The following is a 27,013-nucleotide window of genomic DNA, read 5'->3' on the forward strand; positions in this document are numbered from 1 at the left end:
GTGAAGAGCTCTGTAATTTATGAAAAATACACAGTCCAATTTACATGAGACTTCAGTCACTTTCAATTGTACTGCCAGTTGGCCTTCTTTGCCCTGTCTCTCTGCCTCCCCTCTCCCTTGCCTCGCCTCACTTTTTTGTCTCCCCCCTCGGCTCCTTCTCTGCTCCTGCTCCACCCTATAATCACGCTGGTTCATGGCTCTCATTTGGAGTGGTATATATAGCAGTAATTGTCAGGGTGCAGTAGGGAGACTGGGCAGAGCGTGTGTACTCTCTCACAGGCTTCTTTTGCAGTAAATCTCTTAGGGGAGAGGAGAGGACTGGGATGGGGTGGGGAGGCATTGGGGTAATGTACGTGCACGGGGACATGCACACACACATAAGGAAAAATTCACTTGCTCACATGTTCAAAGGGAACTAGACAGCATTTAACAAGTGTGATTAGCAAGAAAAGGCAGTCGCAAGCATTTTACTCTGCTTCTGTAAGGCATTTTAAATCAATTTACTCCTTCAATTAGCCTAGAATGAAAATTGAGTCTGAAAATGTGTTTATACATCAATAGAAAAGAACAATTATTTAAATACATTCATTATTCAGGCAAGCATCACCTTAACTATAAACATTACTGTCCCCAGATGATAAGCTGAGGCCTTATGTGGGCTGTTTATGATTCATAAAAGCTTGAAACTATATATATATATATATATATATATATATATATACATTAATAAAAACGGGAAATATTTAAAGGCCTAGCATGCCTCTGAAGAATGTATATCGCCCACCGGCTTTCATACCAGAGTTTTAGACTAAGATCATCTTACTGTATGTTGAGTGTTGAGAAATAATGGACTTGTAGCTGTTTTGGTCAAACCTTGAAAAAATGTTATGCACAGTCTAGTGATATTGCAAGATGCCATGCTCAGAGTATGTGTTGTGAATGACTCTCAGATATGATCCCATCAGATTTTCGTCCAGTAGTTCACATTCTCTTAAAGAAAGTCACAGACGACGGTGTCTGCCGACAAGATAAGATCATTTAGATTCTTTCCAGAAAAGACATATTCAGGAAACACACAAACACTGGCAAAAACATTATCACCTGCCTTTGCCTATCAGTGGCAGGTGATTAAAAAACAAGAAAAAAACACTGAACATCATCTACATCAGGTTCTTAGATTACATAACAGCCCATATCTCACCATATGTCATAAAAATGCAAGTCATCATGAAGTAAAAAGGTGCCACGTGCCCTTCGTGCTCAGTATCTGATGTTTGATCGCCTTTTCCCCTCAGTGTGTCTGGCTGCCTTGTTAAAGGTGGAAAACTGCCTCTGAAAGAGATGACGGCAAAACGTGTTAGACTGTCTAGTTGTTTGTATGTATGCCGGTCGGGGTGGGTGGGGGTGCACCTTGTAGCTTGTATAGACAGGTCTGTCATTCAGACAGCACACACAGTCTTCATTGTGAAGCTGCCTGAGGTCCCCATCGGCTCAGGGTGGTGTGGCAGGGAGGTTTACAGAATAAAAACATGAGCTGCACACAGGAAGTGGGCCCGTGAGGATTCAAGTGAGCACTGAGTGGTCGCGGGTGTTTATGAATAGAGTGTCCTCATGTTTCCTCAGCTCTTTCGTTCCTGAGATTTCTCTCTGTGTCTCTATTCTGATTCTTTTCAGCATCGCGATTGGCTTTGTTTGGGTTCCACTTCAGATGTTGATCAACATTTACAAGAGTGAGCTTTCCTGGAGATGTGATCAAGTTCTTACAGACAAAATAACATTCTCTTAAAGCTTGTCACTGATGCTTGTGTCTTATGGCATGATGCGATCATTCGGATAATTTCCAGAGAAGACAGATGTTTTGTCCAGGCCAGGGTCACTGGGGGCTGGACACCTTAGACATGTCACTTATCTATTATAGAGCTAACATGTCATTTAGAGTCAAACTAACAGTCATCTTAGGCTCTCCAATTTACCTCGCACGCATGGACTTTACAAGTAAAACAGAACACCCAGTGATCTCAAGCATAAGGTACACAAGTGTTTTTAGGGAAACACTCTCAAGCTGAAAGAGCATGAAAGAATGCTGAATGTGTGAGAGTATACTCGATGAACCCAGGTGCTCCACTTTCAAGTGTTTCTTTCCTGTTTGGCTGGCAGCTGTTTCATCCCGGCGACTAACCACTTCACAGCTTCGCTGTTTTCTTTCTGGGTGGATTTGTCAGCTGTGATCAAATCCCACTTTTGTTGAGAGTAAATTTTCTTTCCAGACATAGTTGATTACTCCACCCTCGTCTACCAGACCAGATATGCTTGACTTCAGCCTTTAAAATCTTGTACAACTTTTTGTGTATTTTTGTTACTGGAATAGGTGAGCAAATTCTCCGTTTCCAGGATGAACCATATTTGCAAAGCAAATCTGACTGCTTAAAAGAGTTGTCTTTGGATCGACTGTTCCAAAAGCTCTGAAGTATCTGAAGCCAAGAGGACAAGAAGCCTGAATGTGGACAGATCAGTCTTCTGTAACTCCTGTTTATCACAGTAAGCTAAATCAATTAACTACAAGATTGAAACAATTTAGTTGAATAATCATGGTTAATAATCTCAATAGAAGATGATGTTGTGGTGGTTCTTCACTATCATTCTAATCCATGGATTTCTCATCCCATAATTCTACAAAACCTAAACAATCTAAATGCAAATCTGCTTATAACCAAAAGAACAAAACACTTCAATAATCCCATGTCCTATAGGTATGTTGATACAATGAGTGGACTGACTCACGGTTAGGAAGTAAATGTTACTTTTGTGCCTGATCAACATACAAGAGTGTATTCACTTTCTTTTTTTTTTATTTGTCAGCAGTTGTTCAAACTACTTTCTGATTGAATATCGTACTGCGTTATGCATTAACAAGAATGAGGCAGGAAGCGAAAGACAGCTTAGAATGAGATGAAGTTTTATTGATTCACAGTAATGATGAATGAATGGGTTGTGATTCGACTCAGCCAGTGTGTATCCACAGTTATCTGAACTTCCCGCAGGGCAAAAACATAACAAAGCTTATCACCATCATACCTTGAAATTTTACCAGCAAAAATAAACGTGTGGGTACAAATTAGTTTGTGTAAAAGTACTGACAGTCCAAACAGCTCCAGTTCATTTGTTGTCATCACAGCTAAGAGCAAATAAGTCACATCATATGAAATATATATTTATATATTTTTTTGTACTATTTAGATGAGGTCAAAGTCCCTGAGAGCACATACGACGGTCAATCAGCGCCATTTAGATTGAACTCTCAGCTTTAAAGCAAAACTGGCCATAAAAAAACAATATCCCAGTGCTATGCTCAAAGTATAGGTACAAACACAGTAATTTGATGGATATGAACCAACTTAAGCTATGAAATGGCATATTGTTTTAAATAACACACAGAAGAGACAACATTAATTAGTCTAAACCAATAAAGACAGAAAAAAAGTTAGTAAATCAGGAAAACATGTAAATTCAAAGTTTTAAGTCTTTCCCGTAACAATAATGTCCAATCTTGTTTAGCTGACTTGACTAGAATTGATATTTTAGCTATTAGGTTGACTATTTGAAAGCTGTTTCAGGCCTTCTTTAGGGAGACCATATCATAAAAAGCCTAATGACACGGTCAATCATCCAAAGAAACAGGAATGTCTGTCTGTAGGAATGACATGCTTAGGAAACTGCTCAGTAGAAAAACATCTTAACAGGTTCAGTTTGAAAGATAAACAGAAAAACAAACACATAAAAGAGAAAAGCAATATCACTAAGACATTTTACATGCTGCAGAGAAAACGAAGCTGCATCATTGTGGGTAGAAAAATACAGTACATTTTAGAAGGCTTGGCCTTAGTACAAATAAAGTCACTGTTTACTGTGTTGAAGCATGAATAGAATAGTTAATTTTTTTCTCCCAAACATGTTGTTTTCGTTGGGGAGCTGAAAATGCTAGCCTGTGGTCTCTATATAGCCGCCAACAACAAGGCAGCTTTTATAGTATAAACTAACTGCACATCTGTCCAAGCCATTCACCAAATTTGAGCCCTTTTTCTTTCTGTCAGTCCCTGTCCCCGTCACTAAAACGCTCAGAAAATCTGCATCTCTTTTGTAGTTTGCATAAAGATGAAAATCCAGATTCATGCCTTTTCCACGATTGCATAAGTGACAGTTCCATGGTGTTTCTTTATAAAGCACTTGCTTGAGCCTCAATCTTAACTGTAACCTTAAGTCTAACCAAACAGAGGTAATTAAAAGGCTTTTTATACGCTCTCAAAACCCAGCCTGCCTGTCTACCACAGTCCTGTGGTTTTGTCAGGCCACTTTTTCCTCCCATCAGAGAGGTTGAAAGCGAGAAAAAGAGAGAGAGAAAAAAAACTATACAGTTACAATTGTTTTAATGACTAAAAATAAAATAAAATAAATCAACAATTATTTTTTTTCTGCAACTGGTCCAATGTCCTATAGCATCTGCAGAAATGATTGTCCCTCGTTAATTGTGTCAGACAAAAATAAAAATATAGAGATTTGATTAAACACTAGCTAATAATCTCTTTACCGAGCATGCTGTCTAAGTGTAAATTTTAATAAATAAAGTAGTACAGCATAAAGAGAACATTGAACAGAAAGAATTAACAAAAAAATACATTTTAATTTTCAAATATAAAACTAAAATACAGTCAGTTTAGATAAACACCCTTGATTATTAATTTGGCAGGTAGTTAAGACGGCGGGGAGGGGGACTTGAATACTTTTGTTCTAAAGATAAAGTGCTTCCTTCCTTAAAATAAATTGACGTCTTTTTTTTATTTATTCTGAATGTCAAGCACAATATTTTTATAAAATGAGCTCTTTTTTTAAAGCTAAAGTAAAAAAATAACTGTACTAAATTACACAGTACAACATTGTCTACCTGAAACTCATTGAGGTTAATATAAAAACATACAGTATTGTTAAAGAGCACCAGTATTTTTGTAATGTCAAAGCACAGAAGGTAAAACTGTGGCAGGTTTTCTAACAATGTCAAGAAAATCTGCCTTTTGGGATAACATTTTATACAATCTCATCATTTTTGTCTAATTTTCATGTCTTCCATTTCTGGAGTTTTATGTTGTTGTTTTGTTTGTTCGTTTTTAAAGCGCAAGTTTCTTCATTGTTTTTGTCACCTATTTTTTTTTCCAGTGACACTAACATGAAATTATGTTTAACTAGAAGATAAAATCATGTTTAACTAAGCAGCACCTGTTCCTCCCAATGAGCGATCTAGTTGATGTAAATGTTCCTGCAATGGTTGCTGAACGATGCGTTAATGAATATTTTACCAACATCTGATGAGAAGATGAACAGGTGGCAAATTGCATCTTTCTTTTGGTTATTGTGGGTCCCAAGCTCCCAGGATTCCTGGAACCATTGACCCTGTGTTCCACTGTAATTCCTTCAAATTGGACCATTGGACGAGCTACACAAAGTTGTTATTGATTTGTCTTTGGTGCTCAAACAGGTCTTCGGTCTCTGCACTGTAAGCATCACCTGTTAAAAGTAAATTTAAAAACAAGTTGTACACTTAAATTCAGCAAGATGAGAAATCTAGGAAGAAAAAAAACATAGATAAGAGAGATTTTTTCATCCTCACCTGTGTGACAACTATACATGAAAACTCTGTGGCCATCGTATTTGCACCGACATCTCATGACGTTGTTCATAAAGTCAGATTCAGCCATGTCCAGTGAAGGGTTGACTTCCACCTGCCAAACAACACAATCATCCATAACATCCCTTTGTTGTTCACCAGACACTAAACTCCAGTTGGCCAGGTTCATAGACAATAAGGAACAAGTTTTATTGTTCTGCTTCCTGGAAAAGTCATTCTAAGAAAACAGCAGTTGCATGTATAATCGTGAGAGATTCTTATTAAACAGCGATCGTGGCTGGGATGTTTTTTTTTTTATGGTCAATCTGCTTCTCATCTATAAAAAGATTACTGGATGACTTTTCCATACAGCAGTTTATGAAACAAATACACTCTGTAGCACTTTCTCATGGACTTGATGATGGAATGATTTTTCATTTTGTCTTCTGAGGTTTGAGCATATGGACTTAAAGGGCAGTGATAAAATCTTTGCCTTCAATATGTAATATGAAAAGTACCACTGGATCCTTCAAAATAACCTGTTCTAACAATGTTGTTAACTTGTGCAAACGTCTAATATATCAAACACGTGGTAAATGGCTGCCAATGAGTTTCAGGGAAGCTAATGCAAACGAAGCTACAACACATATATGAAGCTCTTGAAGACGAGAAGCATGCTCCGCCACTTGTGCCGCCATAAAATTGCAAAAATGAAAATTGAATTATCTTAAAATGGCAGCCTGTTGTGACAGAGTAGTTATGCATAAGTATGTTTATGTCTGAAATCAGTCTTATTCTGAGTGCAGCCGTACACGTACTAATAGTGTGTCATTTGCAGAGCAGCTCTATAACTGCTGATACAACCATTCTCCTAATCTGGCCTAGTGATAGTACTGTGAAGCCATTTACTCTAATAGCTGCTCTGCAAACTGCTACACCCACTTTAAGTACAGGTTACAAACAGCTTCTGGGAGAAAAGAAAGCAATCAACACCAAAATAGGAGAAAACTTGGTGAATTCACTCAAAAGAAAAAACAGTGTCTCTTAATTTTTCACTGTAAATTACAGTGTTGGACCAGAGTGTACAGGGTTCCGCTGAGGAGGGCTGGTTCAGTTACAGAATGCATCTTTTAGTTAAAAATTGGCCATAAAAATAAAAATAGGGCAGGAGGAATTCCTTGGAGGCAAATTAGCCGTTCCTAATGGAAGAGAGGACTAGGTGCTGTTTGACTAAAGGGAGCCAGTAGTTAATTTGGGTAAATTGGTGTGTTTCATTAACTCTGGGTGGTTCAAGGAGAGGCCTGCCGAGTCTTTCTGTGAAGCTCAGGTTAAGAAACATCTGCCGTGATCTGCACTTTTCAAGATTAAAGAAAGAACACGGTAGGAAAAAAAAAGCTGCTGTAAAGCCATTTGTATTTTTCCAATTCAGCAGCCTTGAAGAATAACCACTTCACTGCTTGACTTGTTTTATGTTCTCTCTCTTGTTTTTCCTTGTTTGCTGTTCCAATTCAGATTTCATACTAGGGCTGAAATGACACTGCCCTTCCCATCTTCTATTTATCTTAACTTTAGTTTTGTCATTCTCTATTACTCACTTCTTTGTGTCTCTGTAATGTGCCACGGTATAATTAAACCCCTCTCCGTGTGCTTAAAATACATGCAGTCTGCGCATGGAAATGCGCAACACCTCAGTTATTGGGTAAATTAAATAAGGTGATCTTCAATAGAGAGAGAGTAAAAAAGTGTCAATTAAAGAGACTGAGTGTGTAACAGCAATAATTATCAAAAAAAATGGGTAACAAACTGGGCAACAGCAATAATTTACAAACTGTGAGTTCCACTGTAACCAGATTCCCGCAGCTTGGAAGTAATTGGCACCATGCTAAGATCTGAGGAATACCACATACCAAAGTGTGATTAAGGTTCTGACATGGAAACGGTGGATAATGGAGGATGGTGTGTTTGATGTGTAGTCTGATTGCCACAATGACTTAGCAAAAAGTGAGCACTTTTTTTAAATTGGTGTTGATTGAAAAAAGGAGAATGTTAGCATGTTTTTCTGCATTAGAATGAGAAAGTCCATCTTGAAAGTCTGCTAACTTCTTTTTCTTAACCAAATAGTTTATCTTAAAAAAAAATCCTGTTTTTTTTTCTTTTTGATAATGTTGGGTGAGATTATTTACACTTCTACACATATGTGTAAAGTTTCTGTTGTAGCTAGTTAGCAGTATAGTTAGCTTAACTTGACAAATAGGATACTAACAAACAGCTATTTTGGCTGTTTTTGAATAATCTGGCCAGAATCTTTAATAAGATAATTGTTTAACTTCAGAGATGCTGGCTAAAAAGGTACATTCTACTTGCATTCTACTTGCAGGTTCTCAGTGAGTTTTTAACTGGAACCCCCCAACAAGACAGAAAATTGAGTTTGTTTTGATTTCAATTTTCAGGACAAAGTCAGAAAGTGCTGTAATCTGGTGTCAAGATAATCTAAAAAAATTAGAAATTAGAATTGACTCAGAAAATGACAGTTAGTGCCTTTCTACCAGTATGTCCATAATGGTTATTGAAGAAAATGACTGAATATCGCTGACATATAATGAAAGGGAACCCTAAACCAGCCACTAGGTTCAGAGTTTGTCGAATCTTTGATTAACTTGTGTTAACATGTCCCGCACATGCAAGAAGAAATAAAGAAGATTAAAAATGACCTCTCACCTGGAATATGTAGTCACCTGGCCGCACATCTGTCACGTCAACCCACTGACAGTCAATATCATGGCGATACGTGTCCCAGCAGCCCACAGAAATGCCTTGATCACCCATGTTGTAGCAGGAGAACCGCTTCTGGAGTCCTAAGACACATTCACACATATATCAGCATCCTTATTAATCCCAAGCATCAAAGCTCCTTGGATGCTTCAACACTTCCTGTTTTTTAGGAGCATTCAGCTTCATTAGTACTCTATGAATTGATGCTTTTTTCATGACCAAAGCTATAATAAATAAATGGAGAAGGATTGAACAAAAGCAGCAACATCAGCCACAAAGTAAAATTGTGAAAAACTGTTGTGAAAATATCTTTATTAGCCTTCTGGAATAATAAAAAAAAAACATCATATTTTTGGGATTCATTAACAGTGTTGAACATTACCATCGGGGCAGTATGTATCCTCAAGACAGAAACTGGCCTTGTGTCCCTCCGCAACCTTTGTTCCATTCAGAGTCAGCAGGTCATAATGTGTGAACACCTCGATGCTGTGGTAGTGCCTGCCATGTCAGAAGGGAAAGTCCAGATGAGAGTGTTTCTGCTGAGTACGTGCATTTACTCAAACTGAACACTAGCTTTCTATAGTTTCCATCCTCATGACCTCACCGCTCGAACATGAGCAGGGTGTCACCATAACACTTCTCACAGAAGCTTGTTTTAGCCCCAGCTTGCTTGGGCTATTTATTCATTATAAATGAATAGAGGGCTTTGAAACTTGCATCCATAGCTCTGATATGCTGTAATAACTGAGGCGGACTTGACTGTGTCTGGGCTGCCTTGACCCATATGTGACTTCCAACCTTGGGTGACTGGTTTATCCATAGCTGCCACCAACTAGCTCATGAATATGAAAAGATGACAACACTGTTTCACTTTTTAAAGTGACAATCCACCTCTTATGTCTAATGTCCACCTTGCATGCGACTTGTAACAACCTCATCAAACCTTTAACAACTTTTCTTTCCTGGCAGCCATTAAATGCAATTAAATTAAACATAAGTCAACTCACAAAACATGGGGGAAGCTATGTCATCAGTTCACATACAAGCTATTCTGTTAAATAAATCATATGTTTGTCTTAATGTTTTTAGAGTATCTGAAAACCACAGCTAGTAAACATCCAGGACACTGTAAAGCACAGCCTCCAGCTAACTCATAAAAGTTACCTTGATTTTCTAAAACTTTGCACTTGTCTCAAAGCCAGTTTTTGTACAATTTTATGACTGTTGTATTGACTATCCAGGCACAGGGCAAAATTAGTACCTAAGAAGTGTGGATACTGTGGCACTGTTGTAATGACTGGCACTGTAGTCACTTAAGTAGGGAAAGTACTTAAATGAATTAGACTTACTTGCTAAGTTTTGTGCCTACAAAGACATTAATTATAGCATTTTTAAAAAGCATAGAATGTAAAACAAAGTTATCAGAATGACTGCCAGATGACATCATCACCAAAAAAAATGAAGACAATCTAGGACATAATTTTATGTTTTGTAATGTCTCCTGCACCAAAACTTTTTGCAGCTTTTTATGCTTTTGTTCTTCTGTGCTTATGTATGCTTGAACAGCTTGTTTTAATGGAACCACTATATTTTGTAGTTTGAATGTCATCATCTTAATGCTCTAGTGCAAAACAAATATCAAAATTATTAAATGATGGGGAGAAATTAAAGCATGCAAAGTTTTCATGTAAATGCCTTCTGAAATAAAAGTTATTCAAAATTTCCAAAATGTTGACAAGACAATGGTTTGATAGTTAAGAAGGCCAAAAAGGTGAATCTTAAATACTTGTTAAATCTGATTCTTAGATTAACAAGAACTATTATAATACCTCACACAGATTAGGTCTTTTAACAGTTCTTTTCATTGCAAGAGTCTGCAGACCCAAGCTTTGTATCTCTTACCTGTGGCACTCGTGCCATGTCCAGCTGTCTTTCGATGCTTTAGGTCTGAAATCAGACCGACCCAGGTTCATGATGCGAGAGGAGAAGCGCAGCAGGCGTCGGTGGCCATATGGCCAGTTTAACCTGGCAGCAGAGGATGAGAGACACTTCTCTTCATGAGCACAGGTCAGCAAGTGGAGGGGTCTGTCTTCCAAGTAGGTTGTCTCCTGGACCAGCTGGGCATCCAAAACAAGATCTGGGGCGGCTAAGAAGTGTTCAGTGGGACATGTTTGATTAGAGTTAATACCGAAGAAGAGAAGACAGAGAACTATAGAAAGATTGGTCAACTTACTGTCTGAACAGGTGACCCCAGCGGCCTTGGTTCCACCTCCACGAGGGCAGTGAATGTTGCTGTTGCGACGACACTGTTGGATTGAAAGCTCTGTTCCCACACAGTGAGTTCCACTAAGAATCACATCACTTGAATTTGGGTCACCAGACCAGTACCACGTCTCCTGTCAAAGAAAGGGCGTGGAGACACGACACGGTGAGTTTGTCAGGTTTTCTATCAAAGAGCAGTAACATAGTTCATTGTTTGCTGCAGTGAATACAGAGGCTGTGATTATAGATCTGTCTCCAAGTGTTAATTTCATTTTCACATCAATAACTCAATAATAGTGCTGATGGGATTTTGACAAGTCTCAGAGAAATTATGGGTTTGACAGCTTTAGTTTGTCATTTTAAAAAATTAAACAAATTGGCTTAGACATTAGAAGCTTTGTTTGTTCCTTCAGGACTTTGAGAAAAGTTGGTGGCCCTATCATTAGAGATAAAAAAAAATGACCAGTTGTTGTGTTTTGCTGGTTGGGGAGGGTGTTACCTGGTGAGCACTGGCAGCAAAGCCCATGCCCAGCTGTCTGCACACCACCATGGCTTCATTGATGCCCCAGTTCTCACTACAGACAGAGCCCCAGCGTTTACGACCCCCAACTTCCATCAACACCTCCACACGGCCTTCAGAAGGGACTCTACCACCTGCAAGCCGTATCTAGACAATCATCAGATTAGAGAAAAAATGGTTTATGCTTTATCCATAAGTGAAACTAAGACTACTAATAGTGACAAAGTTATTTTTATACCGTTTTTCCTGAGCCAGTCTTAGGGATGTTACAGCGTACGGAGGCATCTTGGCTGTGCTTAAATGTCCATGGCTGGACTTCCTGGAAGTAGCAGTCCAGGATGGAGCGTTCTGACCCCATACACTGTACGTTGTTCATATGAATAGGTCCTGTACCTGAAGAGGGAGGAGATGTGGTAGATTTAAAGACTGCTGGAAATATGAAAACCAAAAGACATAGACATAACTACAAGGTAGTATTCACTGTGTCTGTGTTTAGTCACTCAAAGTAGACACAGTGCCATGAGGAGATTTTAACATGCAAAGCAGCGAGCAGTAATGCATAAGAGAGGCTTTGTGTTCTTTAATGTGAATGAGGTTTTCTATTTAACATTAAACAAAGAAAAGTTGCTATCTGTCATTACAAAATGTTCATGCAAGGCAAACAGCAGCACAAAAACATCTACTTAAGGCATCTGTCACACCTCATTACGGCCATTCCTTTGCTTTGGGCGCAGCGACAACAACAACATTGTGTGTAGTCTGCCACACTGAGTGAACAAACAAGACCAAATTTGTGCCAGCAAAATAAATAACTTACTGGTATATATTTAAAACAAGATCTTCTCCAGACAAATGAAAAGATGATGGAAAAAATAAATAAATAAAATAAAAAGCTTTGATTTTTTTTTTTTTAGCTCTAAGTTCTGTCACTAAATGTGGCCGGACATAAAAAATAAAAAAAAACAGAATAAACTGTGGCCTTGGTGTTTTCTTAAAACAAAATGTGTAAACAGCCAATTTTTAAATGGGGAACCTTGGAAATAAACACAGCATAAACCACAAATGCTATAGGAAAGAAAAAAGTCAAGAAAATAAGCATTAGGAATGACAGATTGCAACCTAACCCAATTTGTCTCTGTGTTGATTTTAGTAAATTGTAGGCTAGCTTCCATGCTGGTCACCACTTGTAGGTTCATACTGCATGTAAGAGAATGACAGATTATCCCCACTTCCACCTTGGTCTGCAGGGTAAAGGCAGCAAACTAGATCTAATCTCTCACTGTTTAACTTATCAAGCCAAACTCGTGATCCACAGAATGAACTGCGGCATGCTCGATTTAAACTTCACCCCAAAATAAATCCCAAGAAACTAGCCACACACAATTTACGTTCACACAAATACACACAGATGTAAGGTTATTTTAGCTCCTTACATGCCTGCTACTCTGCATCTATTCACTTCAAAGGTGAAATTATACAGTAAAGCAACAAAGTTGGTTGAAATGGAAATACAAACAACATCCCTGTGATTTAACTCATTAATGATGATGAGAAATTTAATGATGATGAGATTTAAAAAGTTGTCAGATAAAGTTGGAACTAAACTGAATCTTGCTTTTAGCTTCCTCAACATCAAATCTCTAAATGATCAAGCCATGGTTTCAGGGGTTAATGACTGAGATTGACAACAGAGATACATATGAATGGAATTAATGTAACATAAATATAGAATCTTAAATTCAGCTTTAAACAAGCTGAGCTTGATTATTATGGAATTAGAACTGGCAGATGCCAGTGATCATTTGGAGAGATTAGTGGGACAATTTTAGAGAAAAGAACACATTAACAACAGGGACATTATTGTTTAAAATAACACCAACAGTTGCTGGTTACAAGAAAATCCTTGTTCTTTTTTTTCCTAAAATTATACTCCATTTTGAGTCCATTAATGTGTTTGTCTCGATTGCCTTTTTTGAGATATTATCTAACCTGGATCTTAGTCAAGTGCAATATTTATTATTGTTTTTGAAAAGGCCTTTCTGCCTGTGGGTATTTACCTCAGCAGCTGACAAGCATTAAAATCATAGTTAAGGTTTTAAGCCATAAATGTTACAAAGTTGCTCTTTTCATACTACAACAGAATATTTAGTGAGCCTTTCTATCAAGTAAAATCACGTGTGCAAGTTTATTCTAGGGTTTCTGCATTGCACCAGTCCTGAATTAACAAGAAAAACATATGAACAAAACAAAAATAATTGACTCTTTAAAGATGTCTTTCTCTGTAAGAGTTTTTTCATTTTTATTTTAACTTTCCATGACACATAAGACTGTGTTTATTGGGCCTCTGGGGCATGGAAAAATATACAGTATATAAAAGTGACCATCTAAGGCCTGCAGGTTGTATGTTATAAAAAGGAAGCTGCCAGAGTTCTTTGAAGATCAAGCAACCAGGAATAAGTCGTGTATATGTTAGAGCCTGAAAGAGGAAGCAGTGTGCTGTGTGTTGGTTCATGCTACAAAGAAAAGCAAACAATGTTTGTCACTCAGTTTGTAGTTACACGTTTATGGGCACATAAACTCTGTTAATGTTACCAAATCTACACATCGTCTTATTCTTTCACTAAACTATGTGTAGAACTGAAAAAAGTGCAAATGAAATGGAAAATAGATGGAAGACTGTTTTGATTAATGAAGCCACTCTTGGACACATCTCTAGTCTCTTCTTTCTGAGGTAGCGGGGCCAATCTTTTTCTGATGGACGTCTATAGGGTCATTCTGTTGAAGCCTGGTGCCCAGTGAACATAATTTATGTGAAGTTAAAGCAGCAAACGTTTGAGCAATTGCACTGTACCCTGATTGCATTGCGAGACATCAGATTTATCAAGATGGCCGTTTTGCTGCCTTCGGATGGCGACACTCATTTAATGGAGATGATTTTCTGACAGTTTAAAGCTGCTAGACACAGATATTGTCAAAATCAATTATTTTCCATACCTGCTTTCTTGAGGTCTGAGCCTATTCCTGCTGTTACCGAGCAAGAGGAGGGTACACCCTGAACTGACTTCATCACAGGACCAGCATAACCACAATTACACAAATTACTGTTCATGAATCCACTGACTACAAAAGGTCATTTAGAATCACCAATTAACCTAACCTAACATGTATGTTTTTAAAGGAGGCCAGAGTATATAGAAAATAAAATTGTATGCTCAGAAGAACATTCAAACTCTACATAAATCATAGATCTTTTCACTCTGAGGTAAAAGTGCTGACATCCACACCCATGCTGCCAACACTGATTTATAGAAAAACAATGCAGGTCTATTAGGATATGCTCTGACTTGATCTAAATTAGTTTTAGTAGCATAAAGTAGCTTGAGAATGTTAAAATTCATAAAAATTATCACTGATTTCTGATTTTGGCAATGTAAGTGCAGGTCTTTTCAAATCTCCTCCTAAAACCTCACATTTTATCTTTCACAGCTAAATATTCCACACAGGGGAAAACCAAACTGTAGGGTTTGGCTATTAGATCACAAGTGAGAGGATTCCTTCACTGGGCAATGCACATCCACACAAAATGATCAGTGAATCCTCAAAAACAGATAAAGAACAGTTTTTTTTTTCATGAGGAAAACAACAGCAGAGTAAATGTTAGGAAGATAAATCTCCAATTTGTTAATCCAAACAATGCCTGAAAAGCCATATGCTCATGTTATAAGTCTGATTGAGGCTCTACATACACTCACATGAAACACAATTAATGCAGTTTACAATCTGGACTATATAGCACATGCAAAGTTTAAAATATGAGTTTGAATCAGGAAAAAAAATGTAGAGAAAAAATATATTTTTTTGTTTCTCATAAAAAATCATTTAGCCTAAACTCATACATATGACTTATCAAAGCCAGATGATAGAGAGTATGAAGGCTGGTGTAAAGTTCCCTTAGAATTGCAAGGTAACTCAGACTTTACTTCTCTTGGATTCTTTAAACAAAAAGCTATAGCATCAATGACATCTCCTACACAGAAATAACCTAAAATTATATTTCCTTTGATCATCTGAACAGCTAAACCAGCAGAAATATCATCCCACATTTCGTCTCCTACAGCATATTTCGAGACTACACCCAAGCCCGAAGCATGGGGAAAACGTTTTCTCTCACATATCACAAGGGTGGAGACACCACTGGAACAGCTGGATGTCGACTGAGATGGTATGTGACAGCAAAGCCGGACATGTGAAATTATGGACAAAAAAATAAATAAATAAGCACTCAGTGACTAAATCAAAAACTTGCTTTAATCTACCAAGATTATGTCCCTGGGTTTAGTTACCAAATGCCAAGGTAAACCACCATGGCTCACAATGTTTCTTTATTTGTGTGTGTGTGTGCATGCACGCATGCATGTGTATGGTGTTTGGACAGCTGGTACCACTGGCACAGAGCTCATATAATCTTAGCTGGAGATTCTGCAATCAACACATTTGCAGCTTAAGAGGTAACGTATACAGACAAAAAGCCAAAGACATTTGCCCTTCACATTATCTAATCAGTCAGGGCAGACGGGTGCGGCGTCTACGATAAGCAAAAGTCTCCCTGTCGTCTCTGGAATACCATGACGTATGATAAACACATTTAAACAACCAAAAATGCTGACTTAAAATATATAGGCGGAACATGACGTTTTGCTCATATTTTTGAGTTTTACAAAAGTAGGTCTGTTTCTCTTACCTTGTCCCATAAAGGCTCCCTGCAGGGCATCTATGGCAGTACCAAAACCCAGCTCTCTGCACACCACACTGGCTGCAGTCCTGTCCCACAAGTGATCAACAATAGTTCCCCATTTTCCATTTCGGAGCACTTCGACGCGACCCTCACCCAGCCTGGGTCCTGCCTTAAGGCGCACAGGCTGCGTGGGACAGCAAAGATTTCACATACTAGTTCTCACACAGATACGCACTGCATCATGTTTGACAAAACTGTACAAATCATACCACAACTGGATGAGGAGCCTGGGGTCTTCCTGAGGAGATTCGAGCAAACTGAGGCCCAGGTACACACTTGACCACTGCATGTCTCCCATTCTTACAAGGAGTGGGACTACGAGGGATGGACAGCTGAGCGTGGCACTCTGACAAGCTGTTCTCAATGCCCAGACAGTGAACTTTCTCTACCCAGAATCCCTTCTTTTTTGCCATGAGACTAAGTCTGTAAAGAAAAGAAAGGAAGTTTTGGTTATTTGTTCTTGCAGTTCTAGACAGTTTGATAGTGAGTTGTTGGAGTTTATGAGCAACAGAATTAAGAAAAAAAATATCTCAGAGTTGAAAAATATAATTTATTCTTCTTTAGTAAGACCTCAACACCTAAAAAAAACTAATACAGATGATCTGAGACTATGTAGGTTAGGTTTGATAAGATTTAATCAAAGACTTTTAATGACCTTGTTGATGGATCTTTGACCTTGGTGTCCCATATTTTCCTGGAAAAGAAAAAAATACAGAAATTATTTTATATTCAGTACAATCTGCTGCGTGTTTTATTTATAATGTGATCATATACAACTAACTGATGCATTATTACTGGTGCACATTTAATGCAAGAACTAAAGACATTTTAAAGAACAACAAGCCAAGTTATTTTGAACTAAACTGTTTACCTCAAAAATCTCATGCAGTCCAAAAACAGACACAACATACAAATTCAGTCACACACAACTTTTTTGGGAAGGCAGGGGTTAACCAAGCACAGTGTACAAACAAGTACTGTGGCACTATGCTGGAACCAAACAATGATTTCTGCAGAAGTCCGCTTACAAAAGCAGGGGAGAGGAAACCCTCTGTTCTCTTGGCACAAAGGCAAGAGGACCACAGAGACCATGCCAGTACATCCACAGACCACTGTTCTATCGCTAACAATAACATAAATTACATCATAAACGCTGAAACACAAGCACACTGCAAGCAAACTGACATCTACTATTACCCAAAACACCAAAACCTACTGTACATGCAAAACAATGGTTGCCCAGAAATCAAAGAAAAACATTAAACAACAGAGATTATTACTTAAAGAAATCATTTAAGACACCATCAAAAGGCTTCAAATGTGTTGAGCTGTAGTATGAGCACCATCATATATGAATTTTATCAAAACACTCCATATAACTAAACAAAATGAACCATAATTTTATGATTCAATTCAAAGTGGCACAGCATCACAAGTGTTACGAGCTTAAACTAAAACACATAAAAAAGTGTTCATGACAACATATCAAAATGCTGATTTTAGTGACTTCCCCGTTCCATTGTGTGAATGCAAAGGCAGGTCAATGTTCACGTTCCTGCAGAGACAAAGCACAAACCTTAAAAACAAACTGAGGGTGTTGGAATCAAGAGACTGTGAGTGACATAATGTTATGTTGAGGGTTGTCTAAAGTCATGCGCTGCTGAACATACACTTTCCAAAATCATATAATAACTCCTTTCCTGATGCTGCAAGAAGACACTGACCAATAAGAACTCATTGCTCCTAATCTACACATATAACTCATCAAAAAGTGTTTTAGCACTTTTTAAAATCCAGTATACTTTCATTTAAACAATTGAAGCATTTTTAAATTTTCAGATATTATTTGGGAAACAAATCCCTGATATACTGTAGGTACATTTTCTGGTTCTTTGGAAGCATAAATCCAACTTCAAGAAGGACTAAAATTATGAACTTTTGCTGTCAAACAGCCTAATTTTTAAAGTATATTAGCCATAAAATATATGCATAAATAAATTTAAGTAGCATTTCTTGAAAAAATTAACCTTGCATGCCAAAGTTTTAAACAATCATCTGGTGTGATCTATTAGCACTTAAAGTAGGTGATGAAAATGACTCTAAGCTACTTATATACAAAGATTTACCTCAATATCTGTTAAATTGACAGTATAGAAATTTTATGTTTGCTAAGATGAATTAGCTGTGGCAGCCATTTTGAATCAGACTTAACTCTAAATGTAAATTAGTTGTAGATGTACATCCAATGATTACTTTCTGAGAGTTTCATTAAAGTCTGCCCACTGGTTTATGAGATATTTTACTAACAAACGGACATACTGACACTGGTAATTACAACATTGCCTGCCTTTCATGGCAGCCAGCAATAATTATTTTAATAATATATCAAACTTTAAATAAAGCTGTCTGTGCCGTGACCTGCTGTAAATTTTGACTGGTTCAGAGTTTAACACTTGTTCTTTACAGTCTCTTCAATCGCACTTGTAAAATATCTTAGATGTGTCTACCATGTGGCTTTGCAGCAGTGCTGAATGGAAAGCCAGGAGCATACACATCTTCCCATGAGGCAAACATGTCTGTGACTTGTTTGTGACCTCACCACAGACAAATCAGCTAAACCATTTTCCCTCCTCAGAAAACTACACTGGCTGTTAATGATGCCTTCAGGTCTTTCATTTGACTGAATGACTTTCATTTGACTTTCACCCAAAAGTAAGAAAACATGAATAGGTAAATGTATAACATTAGACAATAACCTATGTTTCAGTTATTGATAATGAAAAATTGCACATATATGTGTTTAGATGCAACAACATTTTCATTCTAAGTTAAAGTTTTCTTTTCTTTTCGACAACACTTACTATTTGAGCTTTGTTAAAGTAAACAGTAAGTTCAGCAGCTGTTGTGGCACCAAGTGAACAGAAACTAATGATAGAGGCGCCGACTAGACTGTTAAAAGGTAAGTACACGACAGTGTAGGTTACATCACCCTCAGACTGCTCAACAACTTAATTGTACTGCACGTCCTCTGTTTTTCATGTTTTTAAAGGTTTATTTAAACAAAAAATGCTTTGAATCGAGCACTTAAAAGCAATAAAAAGTTAATTTATAAAGACTTTTTTGTTATAATGTTTGCTCGTGTTAAGACCACATGCGCAATGATGACATATTGGATTTATAGAAAAGTGTAAAGGAAGGACAAAGTAGGGTCAGTTTGACCCTTTTTATGGAATATTAGAGCAAAATTACAACAATTTTATTCTCAACTCTTTCATAGAAAGGCCTTTGATGTGAAAATAATGGCTGAAAAATTCATGAAGCTCAAAGAGAACTGTTAAAAGAAAATGCTTAGCGTCTTCAGTTCGTTGTGGAAATCCAGATTCCAAAGCCTGATCTGAGCCAAAGGTATACCCAATGGCATGTGCCCAGAAATTAAAAGATGAAAAAATAAATTAGAGACAAGATCGTTGAGGAAGATCACACAAACACCAGACAGGAAAACCACATTTGGTCGCAAAAATGTCACCAAGAAGCCTAAAATTGATACCTTTATCATAAGAAAGTTTCAGCCAAAACGTAATTAAACAAAATGCTGGTTAAGTCCCCAAATCACTACGGTGACAGAGGAAGACAGACAGCCGCTGACGCAGGACAGTGCTCCAAAGTGCAGCTGTAATTGGCCACATTTCACACGAGCAAGCAAAAATCTGCCCCCATCTGACTGCTGCTGTCGCTCTTCCTCTCTCCATCGCCTCCTTGGCTTGTTACTCTCTCACACTCTCTGTGCCAGGTCTGTTTTACTCTCTCACACACACGGCTATAATTGGGGTGTGTTTCTTTCACCCTCAGCAGAAACCCTGAAGAGCTCTGGTCCCGACCAACTTGTAATTACAGCATCTTCAGAGTTTCATCCAACAGACACAAGGAGCTGAGAAACATGGCAGGGTCCAGGATTTCTAAGAATGGACTGAGAAACTTGGCCAAGAAGGAAAATTAGGGGCAGGGAATGTCTCTGGCTAAATTTAGATACCATCCCTGTTTTTTTTTTTCTTTTTGGCAACTAGAAGAAAATGCTGAACAAGTAGTTGACAGATGGCCTCAGAGCAAGTCTTCTCTTTATTTTGGATTAGTATTTTATAACTAACACTTCAAAGTGGTGTAGTAACAAATGTGATCCTCTCATCTACCTTCAAGTCCAAGCCAAGAAAGGTTGAAAAAAACTCTGGTTCTCAATAATAACTCAACATATCCTGATTCAGCGTTTCTAGGAATCCTTGCTGCTTTCAGGAAGGAGTCAAACACTGAGGGAAACATGAGCATAAAGTCAACTATATCAGAGACATTTGAGACACTGGGGCATCTGTTCTCTCTGAACCAGTCTGGAGTCAAAAATACATACTAAGTAAGCGCAAATATGCATCTGTAGAGACGGAAAAGCAGGTACAGATTGGGGAGCAAACACATCGTGAAGATTTTGGACCCATGTAGTCCCCTAGGCCTCAGAAAAACACCAGGTCATAGCCAGGGCAGACAAGCCAAGACGCAAAGTCATGTCAGAGCCTTGTAATTTACACACATTTCAACATACTGGCTTGAGTTTAAACAAACTTATTTTTCTTGTAAATTTAGATGAAAAGCAGTGGCCACTTTATTGTGGCTTAAATCCCAGACTAGGCAACCAGGAAAGCCTGGCCATTTAAGCTCTTTTACTTGACCTTGGAGAAAATTTTAAAGGAGCATCTTAGAACAGCAAGCGGGCAGAGTCCCAGCAGGCTGAAATCCAAGCCCTTCAAGCTACAGCAACCCTGCTCTCCTCTGTCATATCCATCTTCATGGTGAGCAGCAAAGTCTCTTTTAAAATGTTGCCACTATATAAATCTATACATCCGATTTCTCCCTCAAATAAGACCTGTGCATCTTATTTTGAGTTCTTTTCTACCTGTGCTGTCAAATCTACACCATGAAAGAAAAACCAAGCAGACGAACAAAAAGTTTCTCACCTGCAATGCAGAAAAGTTGTAATAATAAATGATCCCTTTCGGCTGCTTTTTCTTATGAGGGCTTTTTTTTATTGTTAAGGATATTATTCCATAAGATTCCCTCCTTTGACATTCAGAGCTTGTTATAGCTTCTCAGTGCTCCTAATAATGTGTGTTTATAGCAGATAGCTCAAGTCAAGGACAGTGCAGAAATGCCTTCAGAGACAGAGTGTGCTCCACTGGGACTGTCTGTGGTAAATAAAGAGAAATCTCCAAAAATGCATAAATCTCCTTCCAAGTTGCAGCATTTTCAGTTGCTGGAGGAGTCTAGCACCTGCAGTACGGAGCAGATGTTGCGGTCTGTCGGCTGTTCAGTTACAATAAACCCGGCCAAGAGAAGGAAGAAAAAGCTAAATTGTGAATCACTCATGGCCAGCAGCTTTCCAGGAGTAAAATCCGACTGGGCTCCCTTTCACTGATGGTCAGATACTTCTCATTCATAGAAGCTGCTAATGTGTGGTCCTCATGTGGGTTTTAGAGTGGAACATTCTCCCAAACCACTGTCAAGGTTTTCCAGCAAGCAGAGAACAAATGTCCATCACTGCCAAAGAGGCAAAAGGAGACAACTAAGGAGCCATGTCTCACTGGAACGGTATAATTAAATGTGTTTGACCTGTTTTAAACTTCAACACTTGTGATCTGCGTTACATTCTCGCCTTTATGCTCATCAGCTTATGTGCCGAGTTTGACAAGAATGATTAACATAAATACTGTATATTTGTAAGTTATGCACGGTTTAAAATACTGGCTGGAAATAGCACCTGGTTAGATAGATAGGCTAATAACTGAAGGAAATATTTTTAATAATCCTTTATACAATACATTGCATAGAATATTTCAATATAAGATTATTTTAATAAACTTAACGTTGTCACAAATTTCCAAAAATCTTTTTTTTGTTGTGTTGGTCTTCAGTTTAAACCTTTAAGTGTGAAACCTTCTTCAGGTAGTTTATGGCAAATACTACCCATAATGTATTGCAAAAAAAAAATTGCAATACAGAGGTGGAAATGCTTTTTTTTTTAAATACAAAACAAAGTCATAATAAGTCTTAAAATATATTACACTAATCAATACTAAACCAGATAAGTCATAATAATTGAGTAAACGATAAATATAAGTTTAACTACCTCATTGTAGACAAGCAAAATAAGCAAAAAAAAAGGTCTCAATGAGTTATTTTATATGCCCGATAACAAGCTATTTCCACAATCTAACCATATTTCTCCTATCTTTAGGGCATATCTTTGTTTTACAGAAGTTATAATATTGGTGTTATGTTAGTTATTTACAGAAATTTGAGTGGGTTTTCCTTCAAATGCATTAAATATGGTTAAATAGCTTTAATGCAGAGAGGCTAATAGTGTTAATGTGATGGCTTTGGGATTAGACAAATGTGTAAAATCCTCATATGAACCCAAAAAAAGAGGCAATCAATTGACATTTCCAAGCCTGAAAGTGCTAGAAAGCATATTCTATTGCACTCAACAAGAAAAACACATGGCTGAGCTGAGTGTGAAGAGAATGCCCTGCCCTGTCAGTAAGACAAGTCATCCTGCACAGACCCTCATTCCACTCTCCAATAGCTACCTTAGTCACGCACGGTATTGATGGGACAGTTAAAGCACAATCAGCAGTGATATTACACCTCAGCATGAGAATCTAAAAGTTAAAGTGCTGCTTTTTTGTCTGAGAGCTGCAGGTGGAAGATAGCACCAGAGGGGAGAGAGGTGAGAAAGAGTGAGAGAAAGGCAATGAGGTGTGCAGAGGTGATTTGCCAAGAGAGAAGTGCAGAGAAAGGGCAACGGAGAGGGGACAGGAATCCCTTTATCATCATCTTAAGGCTGAAAAAGGGAGGTGTAAAAGAGGACAAGGGGAGAAGTGTCTGGGAGAAAAAGATAAGCAAACCTTTTACTCAAAGTGGTTCGAAACAAGATGCCACTGTTGTGCTTTCACGCCTCAGAATGGCTTTTTATTCATTTAACAATACTATCATTTGCACAGCAGGTTGCCCATCTGAACCACAGTGCAGCACCCAGTATTTTGTAATATAATAACTTAAGTTCATAAATGTGAATTGCATTTACTTACTTGTATGTTTTGACATTGTGTTGAATAGCTTCTGGAAATCCAAGCATCCCACACACCACACGGCTGCTATTGAGACTCCAACCCAGGTCGCAAACCTGTCTCCATCTCCCAGCATGCTTCACTTCCACTACACCCTCTGTGATCAGGGTCTTTTTCTTTGTGACCATGAGGATGGGACGAAGACGGACCTCTTCTATTCGCACCTTACTGTGACCCTGCCCAAGAAGACACATCATACCCATGATTACTTGTCTTTCTTAGAATAATAAGACCGTAGCAGACAGAAACAGCTGTACCTGATAGTGGTGGGGTCTATGGAACCTGGGAATTTCATACGGATGTCCATTTCCATAATACCCATATCCTGGATGTCTCTGTGTTGCAACGCTGCCCCCCCATTGAGGTGCGTGGCTGACAGAAGGCCTGGCAGCAGTTGTGTGACCTCTATTGGTTGGCTGATCCACTCGTTGCTCAGGTGTGCACACAATCCCTAAGTCTTCAGAGTGTTTGCAATCATTCACCCCCCAACCGTTGTGCTTGCAGTCTTTCAAGGACTTCTCTGAGCCGTCACACCGTACGTTATCCATCCATATTGGACCTTATGAAACAATAAATTTACAATTGGATCAGTTAGGACTTTTACTGATTGTTCAGTGCATGACTAGGTAATGCATCTACCCAGCAGCTCAAATCAGTTGCTAAATGTCTAACACCTGACTTTTATGGGCAGGCTGATTTAGGATTGCGCCTCAGCAGTGTGTTTAGCAGGAGATACACCATACTTTACAAGGCAGCAAGGTGCTGTAGATCCTGCTCCCTAAATCTATTCAACCTTCGCTTTAATTTGGATTTAAAAGCGGCAGTAAAGAATGTCCATAAACCACAGCAAGTGTTGCACAACTCTGGCAAGCAAATGCTGTCATTATTCTTAAACAAACGCCCCCTTTCTACTCATGTATTTGCACTGCTGGCCTGCCAGTCGACCTTAACAAGATGTAGGCTCAAATCCCAAAACAAGTTATCTTTGTCACTTTATGATGCTTGTTATTTTGGATGCCTTAATTAGCGGTCTTTGCTATACAAGTGAGCTGTAGGCTCAAAACGCTGCAGCAAGAAAGATTTAGAGGATACAATATGGGATAAGGGGATCGAATAAGATCTAACGCACCTAAATATGTTTAGAAAGTGGGTCTTCTCACATTTCTGAAAAATCACTTTAGGTAATAATTTCTTTAAAAAGTCAAGATGTTCTATAACAGTAAGTTCAGTCATGGATGTGTAATTCAGTTTGCTGATTGTCCAATGAATCAGTTGTTGGTGAGTCTGTTCCTTCATTCAATAAAACAAAATCCGTCTTTTTGCGATTTTGAAATAATTTCTTGATATCACAAGAAAACAAAACTTTTGAGGTCAAATAACTAAATAAAATAAACTGTTTTCTCAAGAAAAGTACATTTATTGTTTCTATGTAATGACAATAATAATTGTTTTTAATACAAAATGGGCCTTTAGCTTGTTATCTCAAAGCAATGATAAGTGATCAGGTATGGTCTTTCTCAGCTTCCATATCAAGAAATTCGAATTTGGTAAACATTCTCACCAGTTCCTTCTCCATACTTGGCGCTGTGAGCCCACGTTACAGCTCCTCGGAAACCCAGCTCTCGGCACACCACATTGGCCAGTTTTATGTCCACTTCATCATCGCAGACAGTCCCCCAGGTGTTGTCGTGCAGCACTTCTAAGCGCCCTTCGTTCGCTTCCCGCGCAAAGTTTCCCGCCAGTCTCACCTTGGCGGCCGGCGCGCGAGCTACCCTGCGCTGAGAGGCGCGCCGAGGTTCAGCGTGTGTGGTGCAGCTGAAGGACAGCAGCAGGAGGAAGTGGACGCTCAAGCAGAGGGAGCAGGTCATCTTGAGTCAGAGGAAGAATCCTGTAGGTAAAGGTTGATGTTAGGCAGATTTATTCAATTTTACAGTGAAGCTATTCACTGTGAGTTATGGATACAGATGTTCACTGTATGAAAAGTTTTATAAATTTTACAAGCATTTGAGGGCCTTCTTATGAAGTAGACCACTTGTGACATCCACTGGTCAAAATACTGAGTACTGCCACAAGTGTACACCCTGGTGTTTGCAAGAATTCCGCTCTAAGACAGTTACTACATTGGTAACTTATCTGTAGACAATGACTAAGAAAGGGGTTTGCCTTGTTTTGCGTTTCCACTTTTGATTTTAGCTCCAGCTGCAGCGGGAGCCTCAGACTGATGCCATGCATATCAAATCAAGACTTTTCACTCGTGTCAAACAAAGCCATATAATTAGGCGTTCAGCAGCACGCTGTTGTGAGGCAATTTAGGTGAATAAACATGCCTCGGGGCAAAACAACTAGACAAAAATAAAAGAGGTGGGTCTGAGCTGGTGCTGAACAAGTGCTGCAGCCAAACACGGTGGTGGAAGGAGTTACTTAATACACAAAGACACAGGAAGCCACAGGAAAACAGTACATCAAATCCCCAAAATATGAGTGCGTGTGTTTGGATGATAAAATTACAAGAGAACAAACCAACAATAAGTAAATAGATTCTACAGAGTAAATCTCAGAAACCTATACTGAGTATAGATTACAGTGTTAAAATTTAACCCTTATCTAATTTTACCAGTTGTTGTAGTACTATTGCTAAATGACATAAAATGTACCAGGCAGGACTAGAGCATCCTGTGCCTATTTCATCCTTCAGAACACCTGTTACACTCTAATTAACCTGCTGTCACAAACAAATAACTAAAATTAACTTTTTAAAACGAGGCCAGTTTAAGACATCATTCTTTACCCTGAAACTTTTAAATATGGGAAGGTGAAAGTTCACTCACCTGGCAGGCAGCTAATATGGTGAATGTCAGTGGCAAGGAGAGAGAGAGTGAGTGTGTGAAGGAGTGTGTCTACTAAATGCTCCCCTTAGTCAATCCTCCCCTCTTCCCTCCTTCTCCATATATCCCTCCCTGCCTCCCTTTCACTGCCTCCCTCCTCTTTCTCTCTGGATTTCTTTCTTTCATGGTAAAATACTAAAAGTGAAACTGTCTGCAGACAGGTCTGAAAACATCCGTGGTGGATTATCCACAAATTTCTCACAAATGTTGTGTTTTTATGCTGACTTTTCTACAGTTACATATCTTTTTTTTGCCATAACTAAAAGTTTTTTTGTTTTTTTTCTTACAAATGAAATAAATTAAGAGTTTAGAACACTAAGACTTTTTGATTTTAGGATTTCTGTTCAATGCCTCCACAGAAATCATTGCATATCTTACCCACATTGTTTATATTAAATCACGTGTCCCTTGTTTTAGGTGTGAGGGGATTTATGCCTCGTTCTGCTAAGCTAAGGATGCTTCGCACAACTGCCCCTCAGAAAGTTACACAACTTTAGGATGAATGTGTGTAAAAGTAACCAACAGGAAAGACTCCGCTTCCAGAATAGTTTCAAATACTAAGTTCCAAGTGTCTTAAAGAAGCTCCCTATACCACAGGGTAGACATTTCCTTGTTGAGATGGCCACAAACCACCAACTTTAAAATAGTCTGAGCCTCACCGTAGCTATGGTGAACGTGACTGATGAGAATATGCATTTCCACCCTTGCCCAGGAGTATGTTACAGTCTTGTATATCATTGTGGTGTGGGGAGCATAAAGCTTTAACTGATCAGTGCAATCCTGTTTTCGACTGTCTTGAAGGTCTTGATCTGACTACGGTCTATGCCAGATGTCCACTAAAACCTCTCCTCATCTTTGAAACGTGTTTGTTTGCTTTTCAAGCCATTTTTAGAGGATTTGGGACAAATTTAGCCACCTGGAAAATTTTGGCGTCAGGGTGTTGTGTTGATAAAC

At 38.5% G+C, this 27,013-nt stretch overlaps 1 protein-coding gene across 1 annotated transcript; it reads right to left on the bottom strand.

Annotated features, from left to right (window-relative positions):
- Positions 1-2,935: 2,935 nt before the first annotated feature.
- Positions 2,936-26,080, bottom strand: loxl4 (lysyl oxidase-like 4). The gene is made up of 15 exons (XM_017412709.2): positions 26,003-26,080; positions 24,736-25,062; positions 23,432-23,733; positions 23,136-23,350; positions 16,661-16,699; positions 16,215-16,428; positions 15,952-16,129; positions 11,449-11,603; positions 11,190-11,357; positions 10,662-10,824; positions 10,331-10,574; positions 8,811-8,926; positions 8,375-8,511; positions 5,660-5,771; positions 2,936-5,556 (listed from the first exon to the last, which is right to left on the bottom strand). Exons 2-15 carry the CDS (start codon positions 25,040-25,042, stop codon positions 5,486-5,488), a joined length of 2,421 nt encoding a protein of 806 aa, XP_017268198.1. The 5' UTR covers positions 25,043-25,062; positions 26,003-26,080; the 3' UTR covers positions 2,936-5,485.
- Positions 26,081-27,013: the final 933 nt, after the last annotated feature.

Source organism: Kryptolebias marmoratus, linkage group LG22 (genome assembly GCF_001649575.2).
Source record: "Kryptolebias marmoratus isolate JLee-2015 linkage group LG22, ASM164957v2, whole genome shotgun sequence".
In the NCBI taxonomy this organism is placed as follows: Eukaryota; Metazoa; Chordata; class Actinopteri; order Cyprinodontiformes; family Rivulidae; genus Kryptolebias; species Kryptolebias marmoratus.